This window comes from Ranitomeya imitator, chromosome 1, assembly GCF_032444005.1.
Source record: "Ranitomeya imitator isolate aRanImi1 chromosome 1, aRanImi1.pri, whole genome shotgun sequence".
Taxonomy (NCBI): Eukaryota; Metazoa; Chordata; class Amphibia; order Anura; family Dendrobatidae; genus Ranitomeya; species Ranitomeya imitator.
Genome location: NC_091282.1, coordinates 402,017,771 through 402,043,200, shown reverse-complemented (window position 1 = coordinate 402,043,200; position 25,430 = coordinate 402,017,771). Strand labels below are relative to the sequence as shown.

At 45.8% G+C, this 25,430-nt stretch overlaps 1 protein-coding gene across 4 annotated transcripts in view; it reads left to right on the top strand.

Moving 5' to 3' along the window:
- CDC42SE2 (CDC42 small effector 2) overlaps nt 1-25,430 on the top strand; it is a 117,981-nt gene that overhangs the window by 76,677 nt on the left and 15,874 nt on the right. For all 4 annotated transcript variants that reach the window (XM_069762351.1, XM_069762344.1, XM_069762346.1 and 1 more), the window contains one exon: nt 698-942. In XM_069762351.1, coding sequence (XP_069618452.1) covers nt 889-942 — 54 coding nt within the window. In that variant the 5' untranslated portion in view covers nt 698-888. The remainder of the gene's footprint in view (nt 1-697; nt 943-25,430) is intronic.

The following is a 25,430-nucleotide window of genomic DNA, read 5'->3' as shown; positions in this document are numbered from 1 at the left end:
TCCTTTATAGCGGAGCCGTGCCGCCCGCTAGGATCCATCAGCCGGCAATCAGTCCTGCAGTGATGGGAAGACTATTGGCTTATATTCTAAAGCATTGCTCTACGTATGGGTGCTGCCACTGGGTTAATAGTTGTATCTTCTCGGTCTTCTGATCCAGCAAGGTGGCCCACATGGGCATGTGGTGGCCCAGATGTGAGGTTGCCCACCATTGCTTGATGCAAGGATTATTTTTGAGTAATAGTACTTTACGAGGTCTTGCTTAATCTGCTTTATATTCCCTCATAAATACCTAATTATGACCAATACTTGATTGGATTGTGTGCCCCATTAGGTACTATTATCAATTTTGCCTTTGCATTTTTTCGAGCTTTTGAGCTGGCCACATTGCTTATTCATCTGATTATATTTCCAAATAAGAAATGTGATTGACGAAAATTATGTATATTATTATGTACACCCCTTTTGACCTGTAAAGTGCCATGGAATAAATGGCGCTATAATAATAAATAATAATAATATATTTTTCTTAGGTTTCTAAGCTTTTGAGCTGTCCACTTTGCTTATTTATCTAATTACATCTCCAAATAAAAAATGTGATCGACTTGTATTGACGAAAATTATATATTATTATGTATATCTCTTTTCACATGTAAAGCACCATGGGATATAATAATAATAATATATCTCTTTTTCTTAGGTTTCCATCTACGCCGTGAACAGTGGACTCTCCTCGATGCAGGCGCAACTGGCTGAGGATACTGCTTTGCTGAGCACTTGACGTTTCCTTTGGATATTTACCTCCCGGACGCCTTTTTGCTGTCCTGGCCGCTGGGTTGTGGAGCGTGACTCTCGCCATTTCCCTACACTGTAACTTTTGGACTTTTAGCAATGAGTGAATTCTGGTTGTGTTTCAACTGCTGCATTGCAGAACAACCGCAACCTGTAAGTAGTTACCACCTTGTATTTCGTAGGATTGCGGCGTTTCCTAGTTTCTAATTTTACACAATGTATGCCTTGGACAGAATACTTTTAGATTTCGTAAGGCTATGCCAACAGTATACCACAGCTGGAGGAAATAACACCGTCCATGTGGTTCTCGGCCTCCATGTGACAGCTGTCTGGCAACGCATGGTCAGTTATGTTCTGCTATTTATCCTGGAAAAACAGTGTCATTTGGTAACAGAAATGGCTCTGCAGAAGTATATCCTCTTATCTTTGGCAGCAGAGGTCTCTTCTAGGAAAACCTCTGTAGGAGGAAACACCTCTGCACAAGGTCATTGACACATCTCCTTTTCTCACGTTGCATCTGCTGGCCCATTCCATGTTTTTCAGTGTACGAAAGAACATCCTATGCGCACGTTCTGTCTCATGTCTCCTGGACATCCCTGACCGGTGGCAAATAAAGGCCAACGGGTGAACTTCCTGCAAAATGTTTGCAGTAGTCCTACAGGTGGTGGCTGATGACCTGGCTGCAGCATGCTCTGAGCGATGAGTGGTATGGAGACATGGTCTGGGCAGAAATGATAGAAGGAACATGCTGCAAAAGGTATTAGGGAGGTTGGGAACTTTAGTCCCCATACCAGTCCATAAAATAATGGTGTGCTTTGGATTCTTCTAATTCTGCCTATATCATTGGCCTTAGTACTGGACATTGAAGGCAATTAATCAAGTCATAAACCTTGTTGCACTCTATTTTTTCTTCAATTTCTTGCCCCTCTTACTACTTTTCGACTGTGATTTGGAAAGTGGGCATGGTTCGCTATGTAAAACAGTCTACACCAGAATTATGACTGGGACTCTAAAAGTCAAAAATAACACAGAAAAGTCCTAATTCTCAGTCCAGAGTGAAGGAGAAAGTAAAACTGGAAGGAACAGTACGAGATATAAGGGATGGAGCTAAACATGAGCTAAATTTATCAACACTTGTGCAAACCTTGATGAATTTGGAACAAATTTAAGGGTAACCACCCCGCTGCTAAAATGCCCCAATATTCCCCTCATGATAAATTCCTCCCAACTGTCCCCCAATAGCAGATGGGGGGGATGAGGACGGGGCATGTTGAGCTTCAATGCCAATCCTTTCCTGTGGCAGTAACTTCTATGTTGCTAATGTATTAGAATGGGAACCTGTGAGAAGCAGTGGCTATTGTCCATGGGCCAGCAGCCATGTATCTGTACTCTCATCCATTTTCCTTGCCTTTGCTGCACTTTGTACAAGATACCAAATGAAGCTGAGCATTATTGTTACCCTGCGCCTGTGATTAGCCAGAAAGTACTGTTACGATAGACGACTAATGCAACGTAGCACTGATTACGGTATATCTGTGCCATAAAGCATTAGTCTGACTGGGAACATATAGTTACTTTGTATTGTTTTGTTTTGGTCCACAACTGCACCCTCTAATAATTAAGGGGAACCATTGTGTTGTCGCCTTCTGACTATTCTAGATGGTTTTGTCGAGGATGATGGCATTGTTCTGGCATGATACCCATAGCAGATGGCTGAGCAGGTCTGGGTTGTTCACCTACTGAGCGGCCATATTCCTCTCTTCTGCGCTGAACAGACAGCGATTCCCTGTTGCTGACTTCTTATTGCTACAGAGATCTTAATTTGTAGATAAATATTAGCCAGTAAAGCAGTATCAGTGTTTTGCAGTAGGACTTTGTGTGTAAAAAATATAAAGAAAGTGCTATTGGCTTACTGTTGTTGATTTAACTACTTCCGTGGAGTCTTTACCCCTCCATACACAATAGGTGGCTTTAGGTTGAACTATGTTCAGCAAATCGTTCATCCAGCAGTGATTTCTCCTGACTCCTCCATACACAGGGGTGTTATGAGAGTTGTCAGACTCCTGGCTGGTCTCACTGAGAACAATCAGATCGCAAGTTCAAAATCTGACGTGTCAGATCCTTAACTTTCCCAACATCATCTGTCGGGGGAGAATCAGAAGGCCCACACACACACACATTACTGTTGGTCTATCCTGCCGATACTGGTTGGTTCAGCTGATGTTGGTTTAATATGTACAGTTGTGCTCAAAAGTTTACATACCCTGGCAGAATTTTTGCTTACTTGGCCTTTTTTCAGAGAAAATGAATGATAACACCAAAACTTTTTCTCCACTCATGGTTAGTGGTTGGGTGCAGCCATTTATTGTCAAACTACTGTGTTTTTGCTTTTTAAATCATAATGACAACTCAAAACATCCAAATGACCCTGATCAAAAGTTCACATACCCCATTTGTTCATACCGTGTATTGCCCCATCTAACATCAATGACAGCTTGAAGTCTTTTGTGCTAGTTGTGGATTAGATTCTTCATTTTCTCTTACCCCCATGAGAGCACCACGGAGAGAGGGATCCGCCATCAGGGACAGGAAACCCACAGGTTAAAAAGGCGGGACCTCTCTTCCACCTCAGTTCGGTTTCCTGTCCCTGACTGGGAACCTACAGGTGAACATACCTGCATCGTGGGATTCCGGGGACCATCTGGCCGGGTTCGAGCAGCGAGGGGCCCTGCCGCGGTCTAGATGAATTCCATCCCCAAGGGCACAATCCGTGGTCGGCGGGCCCTGAGTAGGTGCAGGGAAGAGGCAGTAAAGAGGATGCCAGTCTTCCTCTTCCCTTTCAGCATGCGACCGGTAATAGGTAGCGGCGGCTACCTGGTAAATTACCACCGGTCTGGGGCACTGGGGGATTGTGGCAGCGGCCACCGACAGGAATACCCGGGATAAAGGCAGCAGCGGCAGCACTTCCGATACCCCCAGGAGCCGGCGGCCAGCATGGCGTGCAGCAGAGAGTGGCGCGCGTGACTGGCCGCAAGTTAGTACGCAGGAGTGGCGGGAGCATTTCCGGGTCAGCGCAGGGGCGCCTGGGAACCGGAAGTTAGGCGCTGCGGGCGAGGAATTTTAACAGCTGAGCAGCCCGTAGTACAAGCCTGCACAAGGCAATCTTGCCTTGCGCAGGCGTGTACTATGGAGGACAGAGAATGAACTTCAATCCAATATTGCAGCCAGCATGCAGCCGGCGGGTAAGGAAAGGGTGAATCAAACACCTGAAAACCCCACCCCTATGGCTGAAGATTGTTCCCTCCAAATTCAGGTGACAGAGTCCCTTTAAAGGCAGAGGCTTCATGTTTAACAAACCGGACAACAAGAAGCAATCCCAATGAAGGTGCGCTCCAGGTGGGAGGAAGACTAACATACTTCCTTCAAGCCTGGGAAAAAATATCAGGGAGCGAGTGGACACTGAGTATAATATGGACAGGTCTAAAATTGAAATTTCATACGATGCCACGCAACCATTTCGTGATAACGCCACAGAGGAAATCATAGGTCGAACAACTGGCCCTGCAAAAGGAAATATACAGTCTCCTCGCAAAGAATGTCCTACAGGAGGTCCCACAACAGGAGAAAGATACGGGATTGTATTCTACTCTTTTTCTCCGAACAAAACCGGACGGGACATTCAGAACGATAATAAACCTGAAAAAATTGAACAAATATTTAGTGATCCGAAGTTTCAAGATGGAAACAATAAAAACCCGTCAGAACCCTTCATCCGTCTTGTTTCATGACTGTATTCGATCTGAAAGACGCATACTATCATGTGCCCATCCATCCCAGTTACCACAAATACCTCAGAGTGGCGGTGATAATGCAAGGGGAACTGAAACATTATCAGTTCAGAGCTCTCCCATTCGGCCTTGCTATAGCCCCGAGAGTATTTACGAAACTGATGGCGGAAGTGATGGCCCACATAAGGGAGCAGGATGTACTAATAGTCCCATATCTGGACTAGGGTTGAGCGACCTTGACCTTTTTAGAGTCGAGTCGTGTTTCGCGAAACCCGACTATCTTAGAAGTCGAGTCGAGTGGAATCGGCCGATTATCGCGAAAAGGTATCGCCCGAAACACGAAACCCAATGCAAGTCAATGGGGGAGCATAGTCGGCAGTGAGTGGAGGCCAGGAAAACACCTACACTGCCCATTTTAATGGCAAAAACATCCATTCTTGTTACAGAAGCTTGTCAATCGTAATTTACCTTATAATAATTGGAAGGCATTTGAAATTGGGGGTCATTTAGCTAAAGTTGTGGGGGGTAGGGCTGGTTCAAGTAATTAGTGGGCCCAGGAAATCTGGAACACGTCACGGCAGTGGAGCAGGGAGAGGTAAGTATTTCAACTTTGCAAGTGCTGAGATCCTGAGCAAGCAGGGGGGGCCCACTCGTTGGCATTGGCACTGGCACAGGGCCCCTCAAAGTACAGCGGTGTGTTTGCACGGCGGGGGCGCCTCCCACCGGCAGCAACACTTTTGCGTACTATGAGAGGCCCTGTGCCAGTGACGTCGCCAACTAGTATTCCTCCCCCCACCTGATGAAGTAACCTGCACTTTCATCTGCACCTTCCTCTTTGTCCCCGTGTAAGGTGGTATGGTATGCGGGAAGAGGAACCTGACTTTCAGCAGGGTCACAATCTTGCTGTGTAGCGTGCACGGGGAATTTTGCGTTATGGGTCAATGTACCAGCAGACTCATCTATCACTGGCTGGGCAATGGGCAGGATGAGGAGGAAACAGATATAGGCCCAAAGAATAAAGTGGGCTAAATGCAGTTCAAAATTGGTAACACAGGACTAACCAGGGGGCATTGCAGTGGAGGACAACTGGAATGAGAGGCTGACACAGAGAGTAGGCCCAAATCAGTAAGTAGTCGAAATGCAGTTCAAAATTGGCAACCGTAGTAAACAGGCGGCACAGCTTTGTTCAGTGGAGGAGAACAGCAAGGAGTGGCAGACACCGATAGTAGGCCCCAACCCAACTAGTAGGCCAAATGCAGTCTAACATTAACAACTACTTAACGAGAGCCTGAAAATGGAATTTCAGGACAGGAAACCAGGAGAACAGCAAGGAGCAGCGGAGACTGTTAGTAGGCCCCAAACCAACTAGTACGCCAAATGCAGTTGTTCCATTTAACCACTATTTAACAAGAGCCTGAAGATAGAAGCTCAGGAAAGGCAACCTGGAGAACACCTTGGAGTGGAACACACCGTCTCTACACCCCATACCCAATTTGTAGGCCTAATGCAGTGTAGTTTCCAACAACTACTAAACGAGAGCATTAAGATCGAAGCAATGGCGAGGAAACCTGGGGAACACCTTGGAGTGGAACACACCATCTCTCTACACCCCATACCCAATTTGTAGGCCTAATGCAGTGTATTTTTCTACAACTACTAAACGAGAGTCGGAAGACCGAAGCAATGTGGACGAAACCTGGGGACCACCTTGGAGTGGAACACACCATCTCTCTACTCCCCATACCCAATTTGTAGGTCTAATGCAGTGTAGTTTCCAACAACTACTAAACGAGAGCCAGAAGATCGAAGCAATGGAGAGGAAACCTGAGGAACACCTTGGAGTGTAACACACCATCTCTCTACACCCCATACCCAATTTGTAGGCCTAATGCAGCGTAGTTTCCAACATCTACTAAACGAGAGCATTAAGATCGAAGCAATGGCGAGGAAACCTGGGGAACACCTTGGAGTGGAACACACCATCTCTCTACACCCCATACCCAATTTGTAGGCCTAATGCAGCGTAGTTTCCAACAACTACTAAACGAGAGCATTAAAATCGAAGCAATGGCGAGGAAACCTGGGGAACACCTTGGAGTGGAACACACCATCTCTCTACACCCCATACCCATTTTGTAGGCCTAATGCAGTGTAGTTTCCAACAACTACTAAACGAGAGCCTGAAGATAGAAGCTCAGGAAAGGCAACCTGGAGAACACCTTGGAGTGGAACACACCGTCTCTACACCCCATACCCAATTTGTAGGCCTAATGCAGTGTAGTTTCCAACAACTACTAAACGAGAGCATTAAGATTGAAGCAATGGCGAGGAAACCTGGGGAACACCTTGGAGTGGAACACACCATCTCTCTACACCCCATACCCAATTTGTAGGCCTAATGCAGTGTAGTTTTCTACAACTACTAAACGAGAGTCGGAAGACCGAAGCAATGTGGACGAAACCTGGGGCACACCTTGGGGCGGCAGACACAGTTAGTACGCCCTACCAAACTTGTACCCCCAATGCAGTTTTAAAATTCCTAGAGGCTGAAAACAAGACTATTGACGCTCAGCTTTTTTCAAAAGAACACAGCTGAATTGAGTGGCGCAGACAGACACAGGTAGTAGGCCTTAAACCAAAAATTGTGGCTCACTGCAGCTTAAAAAAGGTTACAGGGGTACACAGGCAGCATTGCTCTGGGCAGTGGAGGACAATTTCAATAGTGGACCGCAGACAGACTTTGTACGCCTACTATTAAAAAAAGGATGCTCTATGCAATAAAAAATAGGTTCCAGGGGTACACGGGCAGCAGTGGTCTGGTCAGTGTAGGAGTAGTAGAAAGAAGGGACCGCAGACAGGCTTCGAAGGCCTAACCTAACAAAATAGGGCTGTTGGCAATTTAAAATTGGTTCCAGGGGTACACGGGCAGCAATGGTCTGGTCAGTGTAGTAGTAGTAGTAGTAGTAGTAGAAAGAAGGGACCGCAGAGAGGCTTCGAAGGCCTAGCATAGCAAAATAGGGCTGTTGGCAATTTAAAATTGGTTCCAGGGGTACACGGGCAGCAGTAGAATGGTCAGTGGAGGCCTTGTGGAAGGAGGGACCGCAGACAGGCTTTGAAGGCCTAACATAACAAAATAGGGCTGTTGGCAATTTAAAATTGCTTCCAGGGGTACACGGGCAGCAATGGTCTGGTCAGTGTAGTAGTAGAAAGAAGGGACCGCAGACAGGCTTCGAAGGCCTAACATAACAAAATAGGGCTGTTGGCAATTTAAAATTGGTTCCAGGGGTACACGGGCAGCAGTAGAATGGTCAGTGGAGTCCTAGTGGAAGGAGGGACCACAGACAGGCTTCGAAGGCCTAACATAAAAAAAATTGGGCTGGCTGTAGGCAATTTAAAATTGGTTCCAGGGGTACACGGGCAGCAGTAGAATGGTCAGTGGAGGCCTAGTGGAAGGAGGGACCGCAGACAGGCTTCGAAGGCCTAACATAAAAAAATTGGGCTGTAGGCAATTTAAAATTGGTTCCAGGGGTACACTGGCAGCAGTAGAATGGTCAGTGGAGGCCTAGTGGAAGGAGGGACCGCAGACAGGCTTCGAAGGCCTAACATAAAAAAAATTGGGCTGGCTGTAGGCAATTTAAATTTGGTTCCAGGGGTACATGGGCAGCAATGGTCTGGTCAGTGTAGTAGTAGAAGAAAGAAGGGACCGCAGACAGGCTTCGAAGGCCTAACATAACAAAATAGGGCTGTTGGCAATTTAAAATTGGTTCCAGGGGTACACGGGCAGCAGTAGAATGGTCAGTGGAGGCCTAGTGGAAGGAGGGACCGCAGACAGGCTTCGAAGGCCTAACATAAAAAAAAATTGGGCTGGCTGTAGGCAATTTAAAATTGGTTTCAGGGGTACACGGGCAGCAGTAGAATGGTCAGTGGAGGCCTACTGGAAGGAGGGACCGCAGACAGGCTTCGAAGGCCTAACATAAAAAAAATTGGGCTGTAGGCAATTTAAAATTGGTTCCAGGGCTACACGGGCAGCAGTAGAATGGTCAGTGGAGGCCTAGTGGAAGGAGGGACCGCAGACAGGCTTCGAAGGCCTAACATAAAAAAATTGGGCTGTAGGCAATTTAAAATTGGTTCCAGGGGTACACTGGCAGCAGTAGAATGGTCAGTGGAGGCCTAGTGGAAGGAGGGACCGCAGACAGGCTTCGAAGGCCTAACATAATAAAATGGGCTGGCTGTAGGCAATTTAAAATTGGTTCCAGGGGTAGACGGGCAGCAGTGGTCTGGTCAGCGGAGGCCGATTGTAATGAGTGTCTGCCAGTTAGTAGTCCAAAACAATAAATAAATGTGAATGTCTCGCATTAAAACAAAACGAAAACACTAAAGGGTGCAATCATTAGGTTCAGGGGTGGGATCCTCTGCGTAGTTTCAGACCTACTAATTTAGCGCAAAGTATTTACTGTGGTAAATAGAGGACACTGCCCCTGACTATGTTAAGTACCATCATACATGTCAACACAATGGTATTGTCAGTGGCAGGAATGGAAGGATGTCAGCGCATAAACTAAACATTGGTGGAAGTGTGAGAGATAACTGTGGAAGTGGTAGAGCAATGTTTGACCTGGGGTTGGGTGAACTCTCTTGTGGCCGGCGGTACAGGCCCAGGGCCCCTCATGTTACAACAGTGTGTCTGACGTTGGGTGCGCACCACCACCGCCAGAGACACTTTATTGTACTATGAGGGACCCAGTGGCAGTGCCGTCGACCAAAAGCGGGCACACCCACCTCTTCAGGCAAACAGCACTCTCACGGGTGCTTGCGCCAAGTCGCGATACCACGGCCCCGTGTGCAGAGTTTGGCCATTTAGGGAGGTGTAGACATGTCGTATGCTGGACAATCAGCTGCAGCAAATTAGACATTCGAAAAGTAATTCACAGTAGTCCACAGGCAAGAGCTTTTCATAGGAAAGCTAGGTATCTGCCGGGCAAGGTGGGGCAAAAGAATTCGAAATCCAGTTGTGGTTCATTTTAATGAATGTTAGATCATCAACATTTTGGATAGCCAGAAGAGTCCTTTTTTCGGTTAATATTGAACCTGCAGCACTGAATACTCTTTCTGATAGGACACTAGCTGCCGGGCAAGCAAGCTCCTGCAATGCATATTCTGCCAATTCTGGCCAGGTGTCTAATTTTGATGCCCAGTAATCAAATGGGAATGACGGTTGAGGGAGAACATCGATAAGGGATGAAAAATAGTTAGTAACCATACTGGACAAATGTTGTCTCCCGTCACTTTCAATTGATGCAGCAGTACCTGTCCTGTCTGCGGTCATAGCAAAATCACTCCACAACCTGGTCAGAAAACCCCTCTGTCCAACGCCACTTCTGATGTGTGCACCCCTAACACTCCTGGTCTGCTGCCCCCTGGAGCTCGTGTGAGAACGATCACGGGCGCTGTGTGCTGGGAATGCCTGAAGCAAACAGTCAACAAGAGTTGATTGTTTGGTTGCTAATATTAGTTCCAAGTTCTCATGTGGCATAATATTTTGCAATTTGCCTTTATAGCGAGGATCAAGGAGGCAGGCCAACCAGTAATCATCATCGTTCATCATTTTAGTAATGCGTGTGTCCCTTTTGAGGATACGTAAGGCATAATCCGCCATGTGGGCCAAAGTTCCAGTTGTCAAATCTGCGGTTGTGATTGGTTGAGGGGCAGTTTCAGGCAAATCTACGTCACTTGTGTCCCTCAAAAAACCAGAACCCGACCTTGCCACGCAACCAATTTCCAGTGCCCCCGGGAAAGCTTCCTCATTAAAAATATACTCATCCCCATCATCCTCCTCGTCCTCCACCTCCTCTTCGCCCGCTACCTCGTCCTGTACACTGCCCTGACCAGACAATGGCTGACTGTCATCAAGGCTTTCCTCTTCCTCTGGTGCAGACGCCTGATCCTTTATGTGCGTCAAACTTTGCATCAGCAGACACATTAGGGGGATGCTCATGCTTATTATGGCGTTGTGTGCACTAACCAGCCGTGTGCATTCCTCAAAACACTGAAGGACTTGACACATGTCTTGAATCTTCGACCACTGCACACCTGACAACTCCATGTCTGCCATCCTACTGCCTGCCCGTGTATGTGTATCCTCCCACAAAAACATAACAGCCCGCCTCTGTTCGCACAGTCTCTGAAGCATGTGCAGTGTTGAGTTCCACCTTGTTGCAACGTCTATAATTAGGCGATGCTGGGGAAGGTTCAAAGACCGCTGATAGGTCTGCATACGGCTGGAGTGTACAGGCGAACGTCGGATATGTGAGCAAAGTCCACGCACTTTGAGGAGCAGGTCGGAGAACCCAGGATAAGTTTTCAATAAGCACTGCACCACCAGGTTTAAGGTGTGAGCCAGGCAAGGAATGTGTTTCAGTTGGGAAAGGGAGATGGCAGCCATGAAATTCCTTCCGTTATCACTCACTACCTTGCCTGCCTCAAGATCTACTGTGCCCAGCCACAACTGCGTTTCTTGTTGCAAGAACTCGGACAGAACTTCCGCGGTGTGTCTGTTGTCGCCCAAACACTTCATAGCCAATACAGCCTGCTGACGCTTGCCAGTAGCTGGCCCATAATGGGACAACTGGTGTGCAACAGTGTCAGATGCCGATGGAGTGGTTGGCCGACTGCGGTCTGTGGAAGAGCTGTCGCTTCTGCAGGAGGACGAGGAGGAGGAGGAGGGGGTGCGAACGCCTACAGTCAACTGTTTCCTAGACCGTGGGCTAGGCACAACTGTCCCGAAATTCACTACCCTCTTTGTGAACAAGCCTACGCGAAACGCGCGTCAGAGGGGGGTTAACCTGGGACCTCGGCACTTTACGTCTTTCCACTATGGGTAAGGAAACTATTCCTGATTAAGTTGTACTGCTTTGTTTCTTTTTTGTGTGTTGGTCATTATGACAGTCACTTTAAACACACATTTTTTTGCCAGCACTCAGTGATTTTCCATTGGTACCTTGATTCATTCTGTGGATGCATGTTTTGCATCCAATGACGTCTTTGATATCTATAACGCTGACTTATTGAGTGCCATATAATTACTATATAATTTTTGACTCATTGAGTGCTATATAATTATTTCTTAGCAGTACATACTTTGTACCGATATTTTTGTGCCGAGGCTTTATTTGTTTCCCACTGGGTTTTCTGTCCTTTCTTCATTTATATTGTTGTATGTTTTTTCATATGTTTTCAATAAAGTTTACTATTTTTATATATGTGTATGGAACTCCATTTTTCTCTGTGGTCATATGTCCCGAAATTGATGTCCCCTGTGGACCCTGCATCCACCACATTCACCCAGTGTGCCGTGATGGACACGTAACGTCCCTGGCCATGCCTACTGGTCCATGCATCTGTAGTCAGGTGCACCTTTGTACTCAGATTGCCTGAGTGCATGGACGATGCGCTGTTTAACATGCTGGTGCAGGGCTGGGATGGCTTTTCTGGAAAAAAAGTGTCGACTGGGTAGCTCGTAGCGTGGTTCAGCGTACTCCATCAGGGCTTTGAAAGCTTCACTTTCAACTAACCGGTAGGGCATCATCTCTAACGAGATTAGTCTAGCTATGTGGGCGTTAAAACCCTGTGTACGCGGATGCGAGGATAAGTACTTCCTTTTTCTAACCAGAGTCTCATGTAGGGTGAGCTGGACTGGAGAGCTGGAGATCGTGGAACTTGCGGGTGTGCCGGTGGACATGGCAGACTGAGAGACGGTTGGAGACGGTATTGTTTCGGTGCCCTAGATGCAATATTTCCTCCTACAAAACTGGTGATTCCCTGACCCTGACTGCTTTTGGCTGGCAAAGAAACCTGCACAGATACTGCCGGTGGTGCGGAAAATGGTGGCCTTACAGTGACGGAAGGGATGTTGCGTTGCTGACTAGCTTCATTGGCCGAGGGTGCTACAACCTTAAGGGACGTTTGGTAGTTAGCCCAGGCTTGAAAATGCATGGTGGTTAAATGTCTATGCATGCAACTTGTATTGAGACTTTTCAGATTCTGACCTCTGCTTAAGCTAGTTGAACATTTTTGACAGATGACTTTGCGCTGATCAATTGGATGTTGTTTAAAAAAAATGCCAGACTGCACTCTTCCTAGCATCGGATCCCTTTTCAGGGATTGCAGACTGAGCTTTAACCGGATGGCCACGCTGTCCTCCAACAGGTTTTGGCTTTGACACGCGTTTTGGGCCAGATACGGGCCCGGCAGATGGAACCTGTTGCAATGTTGATGCCTGCTGCGGCCCCTCCTCCACCTCCGCTTCTGAACTACTGCCGCCTGCACCCTGTTCCCCCAATGGCTGCCAATCGGGGTCAACAACTGGGTCATCTATTACCTCCTCTTCTAGCTCGTGTGCAACTTCGTCTGTGTCACCGTGTCGGTCGGTGGTATAGCGTTCGTGACGGGGCAACATAGTCTCATCAGGGTCTGATTGTGGATCAGTACCCTGAGAGGGCAATGTTGTGGTCTGAGTCAAAGGACCAGCATAGTAGTCTGGCTGTGGCTGTGCATCAGTGCACTCCATGTCAGAATCTACTTGTAATGGGCATGGACTGTTAACTGCTTCACTTTCTAAGCCAGGGACGGTATGTGTAAAGAGCTCCATGGAGTAACCCGTTGTGTCGCCTGCTGCATCCTTCTCTCTTGTTGTTGTTTTTGCTGAAGAGGACAAGGAAGCGACTTGTCCCTGACCGTGAACATCCACAAGCGACGCGCTGCTTTTACATTTACCAGTTTCAGAAGAGGAGGCAAAAAGAGCTAGAGGCTGAGTCTGCAAGGTAAGCCAAAACTTGCTGTTGCTGCTCCGGCTTTAAAAGCGGTTTTCCTACTCCCAGAAAAGAGAGCGTTCGAGGCCTTGTGTTGATGACGAACCTGGCTCCACAGCTCCAGACTTAGGTGGAATATTTTTTTTCCCGAGACCACCTGATGCTCCACTACCACTACCATCATTACCAGCTGACAATGAACGCCCACGGCCTCTTGCACCAGACTTCCTCATTGTTTTAAAAACTTAACTAAAGTAACTTTATTTGTTGCTGTCAAACAACTTACACGGTGACCTATAACTTCAGTATGATTTCAATATCCCTTTACAGGTTGGTGAGACCACAAGGAAAATCAGGCACAATGTTACACACTCTGTTTTCTGTGGCACCAAATCACAGAGATGCCACACACGCAGGACTGTCACTCAAGCACAAATGCCAATATTAATCTCCCACTGTTTTATTTTATTTATTTTTTTTCAGGGAGACTTTAGAAACAAAATAAAATAAAATTATTTTTTCAGGAAGAATTTAGAAACCAAATAAAAAAACAAAAAAAGTCTTTCTATGGCCCACTGAGTGAGAGATGGCACACACAGGAGTCAGGAGTGGCACACAAGCCCAGAGGCCAATATTTTTCTCCCACTGATTGATGTAGTGATTTTTTCAGGTAGATTTTAGAACCCAAATCAAGCAAAAAATTCAATAGGCTTTCTATGGCCCACTGAGTGAGAGATGGCACACACAGGAGTCAGGAGTGGCACACAAGCCCTGAGGCCAATATTTTTCTCCCACTGATTGATGTAGTGATTTTTTCAGGTAGATTTTAGAACCCAAATCAAGCAAAAAAATAAATAGGCTTTCTATGGCCCACAATTAGAGAGAGAGATGGCACACCCAGGAGTCAAGACTGGCACACAAGCAGAAAGGGCAATATTAATCTCCCACCTATTTTTTTTTTTTTTTTTTCAGGGAGACTTTAGAAACAAAATAAAATAAAATGATTTTTTCAGGAAGAATTTAGAAACCAAATAAAATAAAATGATTTTTTCAGGGACAATTTAGAAACCAAATAAAAAAACAAAAAAAGGCTTTCTATGGCCCACTGAGGGAGAGATGGCACACACAGGAGTCAGGAGTGGCACACAAGCCCAGAGGCCAATATTTTTCTCCCACTGATTTATGTAGTGATTTTTTCAGGTAGATTTTAGAACCCAAATCAAGCAAAAAAATCAATAGGCTTTCTACGGCCCACTGAGTGAGAGATGGCACACACAGGAGTCAGGAGTGGCACACAAGCCCTGAGGCCAATATTTTTCTCCCACTGATTGATGTAGTGATTTTTTCAGGTAGATTTTAGAACCCAAATCAAGCAAAAAAATAAATAGGCTTTCTATGGCCCACGATTTGAGAGAGAGAGATGCCACACCCAGGAGTCAAGACTGGCACACAAGCAGAAAGGGCAATATTAATCTCCCACTGTTTTATTTATTTATTTATTTATTTTTTCAGGGAGACTTTAGAAACAAAATAAAATAAAATTATTTTTTCAGGAAGAATTTAGAAACCAAATAAAATAAAATGATTTTTTCAAGGACAATTTAGAAACCAAATAAAAAAAAAAAAAAAAAGGCTTTCTATGCCCCACTGAGTGAGAGATGGCACACACAGGAGGAGTGCCACACAAGCCCAGAGGCCAATATTTATCTCCCACTGATTGATGTAGTGATTTTTTTCAGGTAGATTTTAGAACCCAAATCAAGCAAAAAAATAAATAGGCTTTCTATGGCCCACTGAATGAGAGATGGCACACACAGGGATGGCACTGTAGCAGAAATGCCAATCTTAATCTCCCACAAAAACAAAAAACAAAAAAAAACAGGGACTGTCCTACAATTACTATCTCCCTGCAGTAATCTCAGCCAGGTATGGCAGGCAGCAATAAGGAGTGGACTGATGCACAAATTAAATAAAAAGTGTGGACAAACAAACAAGATAGCTGTGCAGAACGGAAGGAACAACAGGATTTGTGCTTTGAAAAAAGCAGTTGGTTTGCACAGCGGCGTACACACAGCCTTCTAGGGCAGCCCAATGAGCTACAGCGCTGAGAAGAAAAAAAAAATGTAGCTTCCACTGCCCCTGCACACCGAAGGTGGTGTTGGACAGTGGAAATCGCTACAGCACAAGCGGTTTGGTGGTTAATGGACCCTGCCTAACACTATCCCTGCTAATGACGAAGCGGCAGCAACCTCTCCCTAAGCTCAGATCAGCAGCAGTAAGATGGCGGTCGGCGGGAAGGCCCCTTTATAGCCCCTGTGACGCCGCAGACAGCAAGCCAATCACTGCAATGCCCTTCTCTAAGATGGTGGGGACCAGGACCTATGTCATCACGCTGCCCACACTCTGCGTTCACCTTCATTGGCTGAGAAATGGCGCTTTTCGCGTCATTGAAACGCGACTTTGGCGCGAAAGTCGCGTACCGCATGGCCGACCCCACACAGGGGTCGGATCGGGTTTCATGAAACCCGACTTTGCCAAAAGTCGGCGACTTTTGAAAATGAACGACCCGTTTCGCTCAACCCTAATCTGGACAATCTCCTGGTAGTGGGCAGATCCTCGCATCATTGCAGTCAACAGCTAGACAAGGCGATGACAGCCTTATAAAATTTGGGTTAGATGTTGAATCTAGAAAAATCCAGAATTATTCCAGCACAAATACAACAGTACTTAGGGATAATGATAGATTCGACAAAACAAGAATGTCGTCTTCCGGGGACGAAAATTACCAATATGGTACAACTAATAACTCAAATAAGGCGTTCTCCAGTCATCACTTTACGGAAGGCAATGTCTGTGTTGGGGTCAATGACAGCCTGTATGCCAGCAGTCCAATGGGCCCAATACCACTCCAGAGATTTCCAGTGGGAGATACTAGAAGCACAACTCCGATTTTAAAAGGGGATTTAGAAAAGCGCTTAAAAATCTCCTCACGAACAATATGTTCCCTAAGTTGGTGGATAAACCCGACCAACTTAACCAGGGGGGTTCCATGCGTATGGCCAGTTTCGATAACCCTAACCACGGATGCGAGCTGAGGATGGGGTTGGGGGGCTCATTTAAAAGATCAAATTGCCCAAAGCCCTTGGTCAGAAACAGAAAAACTCTGTTCATCGAACATGAAAGAGCTCTTGGCGGTAAAATACGCACTCAAACACTTCCTAGTTTTCCTCCGTTCCCATCATATAAGAGTACTGTCAGACAACAGGGTGGTGGTGGTGACATACCTCAATCACCAGGGGGGAACAAGGTCCCGCTCGTTGATGGAAGTGACAAAATCTATCCTGACATTGGCAGAATCCAATCTATCTTCTCTGTCAGCCCTTCACATCAAAGGGACAGAGAACCAGGCGGCAGATTTTTTAAGCAGAACACAGTTAAGGCAAGGGGAATGGGAGTTAAACCAGGAGATATTCAACCGCATTGTAGCTTACTGGGGAGTACTGGAAATAGATTTGTTCGCAAACTGTCTAAACTGGAAAACACAGGCATTTTGCTCAATCGACCCACGGGGGAACCCAGTGACCCTAGATGCTTTCCTGATTCCCTGGAACTTCCAACTGGCTTATGCCTTTCCTCCGATAGCATTAATTCCATTAGTTCTGAAGGAAATCCGGGAGGACAGGGCAAGAGTGATTATGATATCCCCGTTCTGGCCAAAGAGAGCGTGGTTTCCATGGTTACGCTCGATGTCGGTAACAGAGCCATGGGTTCTCCCGGACATCCCAAACCTTCTACACCAAGGGCCAATGAACCATCCATGAGTGGAAAACCTACACATGACAGCATGGAATTTGAGAGGGAACTTTTAGCAAAGAGAGGGTTTTCCTCAAATTTAATTTCAACACTCTTGTCCAGTAGGAAACCAGTAACTACCAGAGCATATGGCAGGGTCTGGAAGAAGTTCCTCTCTAATCCAAATGTCAGTGTGTCAGGGAAAATCCCAATTAAGGAAGTGCTAGAATTCCTTCAGAAAGTGTTAGAAAAAGGGCTAGCAACAAGTACCCTTAAGGTTCAAATTGCAGCATTAGGTGCCTTATACAACTGTGACCTGGCAGGGAATCACTGGATAAAAAGGTTCGTAAAAGCCTCAATTAGGTCTAAACCAGTCATACACCACACTTCGCCTCCCTGGGACCTAAACCTAGTACTTTCTGCACTCACGAAAGCGCCTTTTGAACCCTTATCTCAAGCTTCCTTAAAGATAATCTCCCTGAAAACTTCTCTCCTGGTAGCATTAACCTCAGGACGCAGAATCAGTGACTTGCAGGCTCTCTCAGCTTACCCTCCTCTAACCCAGATACTAGAGGATAGAGTAGTCCTTAGGACTGACCCGTCTTACCTGCCCAAGGTAGCATCACGTTTTCATAGATCTCAGCAAATATCCTTACCATCGTTTTGCCCAAATCCCAAAAACGATAGAGAAGTCCCTACACACACTAGATCTTATGAGATGCTTGACACAATACATAACAACCACAAGGGAGTGTAGGAAAGGCAGGTCTCTGTTTGTTTGTTTTCAGGGTCCAAATAAAGGGCACAAAGCGTCAAAAGCAACATTGGCGAGATGGGTAAGGGAGGCCATCACTCTAGCATACTCCTCGTCCAATGAAGTCGCTCCAGAAGGGATTAAAGCTCATTCAACCAGATCGGTAACAACCTCTTGGGCAGAGCGGGCAGGAGCATCGATTGACCAGATATGTAGAGCAGCCACTTGGTCTTCTCCCTCTACATTTTTCAAACACTACCAACTGGACCTATCCTGCTCTTCAGACCTAACCTTTGGTAGGAGGGTTCTTGAGGCAGTAATCCCACCCTAATATACATTCTATGAAATTCTCTCCATAGTGCCGTCATGGGGGTAAGAGAATATCGTAGTTAGTCACCGATAACGGTATTTCTCTGATCCCTGTTGTGAATTCTGTTGTCGGGCTCCCTCCTGTGGTCATGAATGGTACTTCGGCTGGTTCTATCCATGGAATTCCTCTGGTGGCTGTGGGTGTTTCTGAGTTTCCTTCCACAGGTGACGAGGTTAATTCGTTAGCTGGCTGCTCTATTTAACTCCACTTAGATCTTTGCTCCATGCCACCTGTCAATGTTCCAGTATTGGTCTTGTTCACTCCTGGATCGTTCTTGTGACCTGTCTTCCCAGCAGAAGCTAAGTGCCTGCTTGTTTTTCTCTGGTTTGCTATTTTTCTGTCCAGCTTGCTATTTTGTTTGTTGTCTTGCTTGCTGGAAGCTCTGGGACACAGAGGGAGCGCCTCCGCACCGTGAGTCGGTGCGGAGGGTCTTTTTGCGCCCTCTGCATGGTCTTTTTGTAGGTTTTTGTGCTGACCGCAAAGCTACCTTTCCTATCCTCGGTCTGTTCAGTAAGTCGGGCCTCACTTTGCTAAATCTATTTCATCTCTGTGTTTGTATTTTCATCTTTACTCACAGTCATTATTTGTGGGGGGCTGCCTTTTCCTTTTGGGGAATTTCTCTGAGGCAAGGTAGGCTTTATTTTTCTATCTTCAGGGCTAGCTAGTTCCTTAGGCTGTGCCGAGTTGCATAGGGAGCGTTAGGAGCAATCCACGGCTATTTCTAGTGTGTGTGATAGGATTAGGGATTGCGGTCAGCAGAGTTTCCACGTCCCAGAGCTCGTCCTATATTATCAGTAACTATCAGGTCATTCCGTGTGCTCTTAACCACCAGGTCCATTATTGTCCTGACCACCAGGTCATAACAGATCCCATGACGGCACCCGTATATTCCCTCCCTTCACATTTGGGTGTGCACACTACTAATGTTTAGTCACGAGGTGTCGCGAGTAAAAATTTAAATTATTTTCTTGTTTAATAACCATTTAAGTTACAGCTGAAGTCCTGTCCATGCTCTATAAACCAAACTGAGGTGGAAGAGAGGTCCTGCCTTTTTAACCTGTGGGTTTCCTGTCCCTGAGGGCGGATCCCTCTCTCTGTGGTGCCGTCATGGGATCAGAGAAATACCGTTATCGATGAGTAACTACGATATTCTCAGATGGTAAAACTGCCCACTCTTCTTGGCAAAAAGCCTCCAGTTCCCATAAATTCCTGTGTCTAGCATGAACTGTGTGCTTGAGATCTCCCCAGAGTGCCTTCAATGATATTGAGGTCAGGAGACCGAGATGGCCACTCCAGAACCTTCACTTTGTTCTGCTGTAGCCAATGACAGGTCGACTTGTGTTTTAGATCGTTTTCATGTTGGAACATTTAAGTATGTCTGATGCGCAGCTTCCAGGCTGATGAGTGCAAATTTGCCTCCAGTATTTGCTGATAACGTGCTGCATTCATCTTTCCTTCAACTTTGACTAAGTTTCTTGTGCCTTTTGTAGCTCACACATCCCAAAACATTAGCGATCCACCTCTGTGCTTCACAGTAGGAATGGTGTTCCTTTCATCATAGGCTTTATTGACCTTTCTCGAAATTTAACGTTTATGGTTTTGGCCAAAAAGTTAAATTTTGGTCTCATCACTCCAAATTACCTTGTTCCAGAAGTTTTGAGGCTTGTCTCTATGCTGTTTTTCATATTGTAGGCAAGATACTTTGTGGCATTTGCACAGTAATGGCTTTCTTCTGGCGACTCAACCATGCAGCCCATTTTTCTTCAAGTGCCTCCTTATTGTGCATCTTGAAACAGCCACACCACTAGTTTTCAGAGAGTCCTGTGTTTCAGCTGATGTTATATGTGGGTTTTTCTTTGCATCCTGAACAATTTTCCTGGCTGTTGTTGACGACATTTCTGTTGGTCTGCTTGACCGTGGTTTTGTTTTACAGAGCCCCTGATTTTCCATTTGTTAATCAGTTTGAATGCAGCTGACTGGCATTATCAATTTCTTGGATATCTTTTTGTATCCCTTTCCTGTTTTACACAGTTCAACTACCTTTTCCCGTAGATCCGTTGTCAATTCTTTTGCTTTCCCCATGACTCACAATCCAGAAACGTCATTGGCTGGATGCAAGATGCAAGAGTCTGTCTGGATCCCAGAAACTCACTCAGCTTATATGCACATACACTGATAACAAGCAAACAGGTCACAGGTGAGGATGTTACCTTTAGTAGCCATTCAAACCCATTTGTGTCAACTTCTGTGGATGTTATCAGGCCAAAATCACCAGTGTATGTAAAGTTTTGATCAGGGTCATTTGGATATTTTGGGTTGTCTTTATGATTTAAAAAGAGTAAACACCGTAGTTTGACAATAAATGGCTTCACCCAACCACTGATCATGATTGGAGAAAAATTTTTGGTGTTACCATTCATATTCTCTGAAAAAAGGCCAAGAAAGAAAAAATTCAGCAGGGTATGTAAATTTTTGAGCACAACTGTATGCGAGCCTTTAAAGGGAACCTGTCACCCCTCCCCCCAGGCGTTTGTAACTAAAAGAGCCACCTTGTGCAGCAATAATGCTGCATTTGGACAAGGTGGCTCTTTTAGTTATGCTCCTTGCACACGCTGAAATAAACACTTATAAAATGTTCCCCCTCATACCGTGAAATCGCCAGGGAGGCGGGACTTTCCTTCCTAATCAGACGCAGCACAGCTGTCGTTCATACCCCCTTGGCTCCGCCTCCTCAGCGTTGTTTGAATCTGTACCGGAGCCTGCGCTGTTATGTGATCCCTTGGGCATGCGCAGTTAGCGCTGCCCGTCTTCTGACATCATTCAATGTCAGGCTGACTGCGCCTGTGCAGCCGCGCTGCCCGAGATCCCACCCCACAGTGTCTTCTGATTTATTCACACTGCGGGGCTGGGATTCATGGGCATGTGCTGTGCATATCTTCGCCTCTCACTCATCTGCCTCCGCCTTCTTCAGATTGTGCGGCATCAGCTGATCCCTAATTGCCGTGGCATGCCTCACAAGGTGGCTCTTTTAGTTACAAACGCCTGTGGGGGGGGGGGAAGACAGGTTCCCTTTAAGCTGACCATACATGAAAGATAATTGGTGGTCACGCATCTGTGTGTTTTCAATGGGGAAAGAGGAGAAAGCCACTGCTTTTCTGAAAACAAAAGGATTGTAAAATTCCAATGGCCTCCTCTTTCATTCACCTGACTTCATCTGTCAGGAAGGGGCCTTTACAGTGTTATGATCATACTATTAACATTTTTTCAAAAGAATTACATTGGTTTTCAGGTTTAAAACATTAAGGGTACGTTTCCATGATCAGAAACTATATATAACATAAATATGCAGCGTCCAGATGTTCCAGCATAGTGGATAAGATTTCTAGAAATCCCATCCACTGTGTCCACAGGCGCCTGTGGAGACGGACATGCGGCGCATCTTTCCAGACTGCAGCATGGCTATCTTGCGGAGACGCTAGCCTCCAAAAGAGAAATTTCATTATTAGAATGTATTGGATGCGGTAAATCCGCTTGGTTTAGTGAATACATGCGGATTCACCTGATTTCAGTAGCTGGCAGCTCTTTGGACACAGCAAACATACGCTGGTTGCAGTTCTACATCGTGTGCACCCGGCCTAAAAGATGTGCCTCTCTTTCCTGTTAATTGTGCTTTTAAAACGGCATCTTGGTCTAAAATATGGTTTCTCATTACAGATTTAATTCCCAGCTGAAACATGGCTGAAAACAAAATCTGAATAAAGTGCACTATTTTCAGACCATTAGGCAGTAGTCGCAGCAGTGTCTACCCAATAGTAGCCACAGCATAGCCCCATACTTTTTCCAGTAGTCACAGCAGCACTTTCTCTCAGGTGTGTCTCACTCTAGCTACAACATAGCCCCATATTTATTTGAGTAGTCACAGCAGCACTTTCTCTCAAGATGTTTCCCTGTAATCACAGTATAGCCCCATATTTATTCCAGTAGTCACAACTGCACCATCTCTCAGGCTGTCTCCCCATGTAGTCACAGCATAGCCTCAAATTTATTCCAGAAGTCACAGCAGCACTTTCTCTCAGGATGTTTCCCCATAGTTACAACATAGCCCCATACTTTTTTCCAGTGATCACAGCAGCACTTTCTCTTGGGCCGTGTCTCCCTGTAGTCACAGCATAGCCCCATACATTTTCCAGTAGTCACAACAGCACTTTCTCTCAAGTTGTGTCCCCTGTGGACACAGCGTAGCCCCATAGGTTTTCCAGTAGTCACAGCAGCACCTTCTCTCAGGATATCTCCCTGTAGTCACAGCATAGCCCCATATTTATTCCACTAGTCACAGCAGCACCATCTCTCAGACTGTCTCCCCCTGTAGTGACAGCATAGCCCCATATTTATTCTAGTAGTCACAGCAGCACCATCTCTCAGGCTGTCTCTCCCTGTAGTCACAGCTTAGCCGTATACTTTTTTCCAGTTGTCACAGCAGCACCATCTCTTGATGTCTCCCTGTATTCACAGCATAGCTCCATACTTTCTCTAGTGGTCAAAGCAGCACTTTCTCTTGGGCTGTGTCTCCCTGTAGTCACAGCATAGCCCCATATATTTTCCAGTTGTCACAGCACACTTTCTCTCAGGATGTCTCCTTGTAGTCACAGCATAGCGCCATGTTTATTCCAGTAGTCACAGCAGCACCATCTCTCAGGCTGTCTCCCCCTGTAGTCACAGCATAGCCCCATACATTTTCCAGTAGTAGTCACAGCAGCACCTTCTCTCGTAGTTACAATTGTCACCCCCTTTGCTCACTAGCCAGTACATTGCCTCCCTATACTTGACTCCATTCAGTAGTCACATTAGCAACCCCCTGTCGCGCAACAGACACACAAACACACCTGGCCCACCTGGTTCAAGGTGCTTGCTGCCTGTGCAGTCTTGTGATGTGTCTTCCGCTAGCAGGAAGCCCATGAGAGAAGCCGGTTAGTGGCTGCTGCAGGAAGCCTCCACCGAGCGGTCTGCACCAGAGGCCAGGACATCGAGACCCCCTGCTTTATTCCCTCTGTGCCTGGCAAGAATATGTGACTACCTCTCCTGGAGTCAGTCAGTAACGGTCCTGCTCCATGCCATCCACCTGATGGATACAGCATTCTTCTTACCCTAATTTCATGTCGTGTAGCAGGGTATGTATACGTACGTACCTGCTGGAGATGCCATTGCTTGGTTTGGACCAGTTACATGGTCAGCTGTATAGACCAGCACTGTAATATAAAGGAAGGGGATGTTGTATTTAGGCGTTGGCTCTGAAATCACAAGTACCAGAAATGGAAAAGCATCAGCCTCTTCATACAACGGGCTTCTGTCAGCGAGTTTCCTTTAAGTATAGGGCTGTGCAATACTGAACGCCAACAGATCTAGTGAGAGTGCCAAATACCAGGGAGCATTTACAAGTGTGCAGACATTCAGGCCTCATTCTGCTGTGAACTCGCTTTTTTCCGGCATATAACCAGCATATATTGAAGTGTAGCTCCACTTTTTGTAGAACTTTTCATATATAGTCATTTAAAGTGAATCTGTCAGCAGGTCTTTGCTCTGTAATCTGACAGCACATGACGTAGGGACAGATGTATCACTTAGTTTAGTGGGTGCAGCAGTTGTGAGAGAATCACAGTTTTTTCTGCTGCAGAGCTCAGAAAGCTGATCCCTGTATAACCCTGCCCACACCACTGATTTACAGCTTTGTCTACACTGTTTATTGAGAGAAAGCTGCTGATCAGTGAGGGGTCATGGTTGGACTAGGAGACACAAGGACAGCTTGTCTTGTAGTGATAATCTCCTGCTGATAAAACACTGATTTGAAACAGCAAAACACATCCTAAGAAGTGACAAATCACTGGAATCGGGGTCTGAGCCACTACAGTGTGCCGCTCTCGGATTATGTAGCAAAATCTGCTGACAGATTCCCTTCAAGTTGCTGTCAATTGCTCCTCCACACTTCAGAATGAAGCTTTATTAGTAATGTACATAGGAATAGCCACATTCTCGTGTTTACCCAGGGTATAAAGTGTGGTTGGAACTGCAGGGCGAGTCACAGCTCCCATGTACCTGAATAATATACTGTACGGTGCAAAAGTTTTAGACAGTTGTGAAAAATGCTGCAAAGTAAGGATACTTACAAAAGTAATTGTTCCTTTTTATTTTTACGAATGAACAACATACAAGGGGAATAATCCAAAAGAGAAATCTCAATCATATCAATATTTGATGTGACCACACTTTTCCTTCAAATCCGTATCAAATCATCAGTTCTTCTAGGTACTCGTGTACACAGTTTTTGAAGGAGCTCGACATGGGAGTTGTTTCAAACATCTTGGAGAACTAACCACAGATCTTCTATGGATGTAGCTTGTGCAAATCCTTAGTTTCTTCATGTAATCCCAGACAGACTGGATGATGTTGCGAAGAGTACTCGGCAGGGGCCAAATCATCAATTCCTGGACTCCTTGTTCTTTTTAACTCAAAAAGTTAGTTCTTGTGACTTGGGCTGTATGTTTGGGGTTGTTCTGCTGCAAAATAAATTGGGTAAACTGGGGGGCATTGAAGTTCCTGTGTTATTATTGGCTTCAGAGTATTCCAGTATACAACGTTCGCTCCCTGGTTGTAGCCACATTTTGTGTTGATGCCTATGTATGGGACTTGGAGCTCTGTAACAGAAAAGTACTGCTCTGCCCGCTATAGAGATACAATACAGATATTATACAATTCTTTCTGTAGACTACTGTATGCCTTCTGCCTGGACTACTATATCCATTAGCCAGCTATTACTTATTGATTCAGAGTTACCCGGAGGCTGGTATCATCTGATGTGACCTGATGTGATCTGTACTCAAAATATAAAATTGGAGTAGCCTTGGATGATGGTGTAAAAACAGATGACCTTAGAGATTTTCCACTACTAATTTAACTCCTTTTTTATTTGTTTTAACTCTTCTTAACTAACACTTCTCTAAAGGTACCTTCACACATAACGATATCGTTAACGATATTGTTGCTTTTTGTGACGTAGCAACGATATCGTTAACTAAATCGTTATTCGTGACAGCGACCAACGATCAGGCCCCTGCTGGGAGATGGTTGGTCGCTGC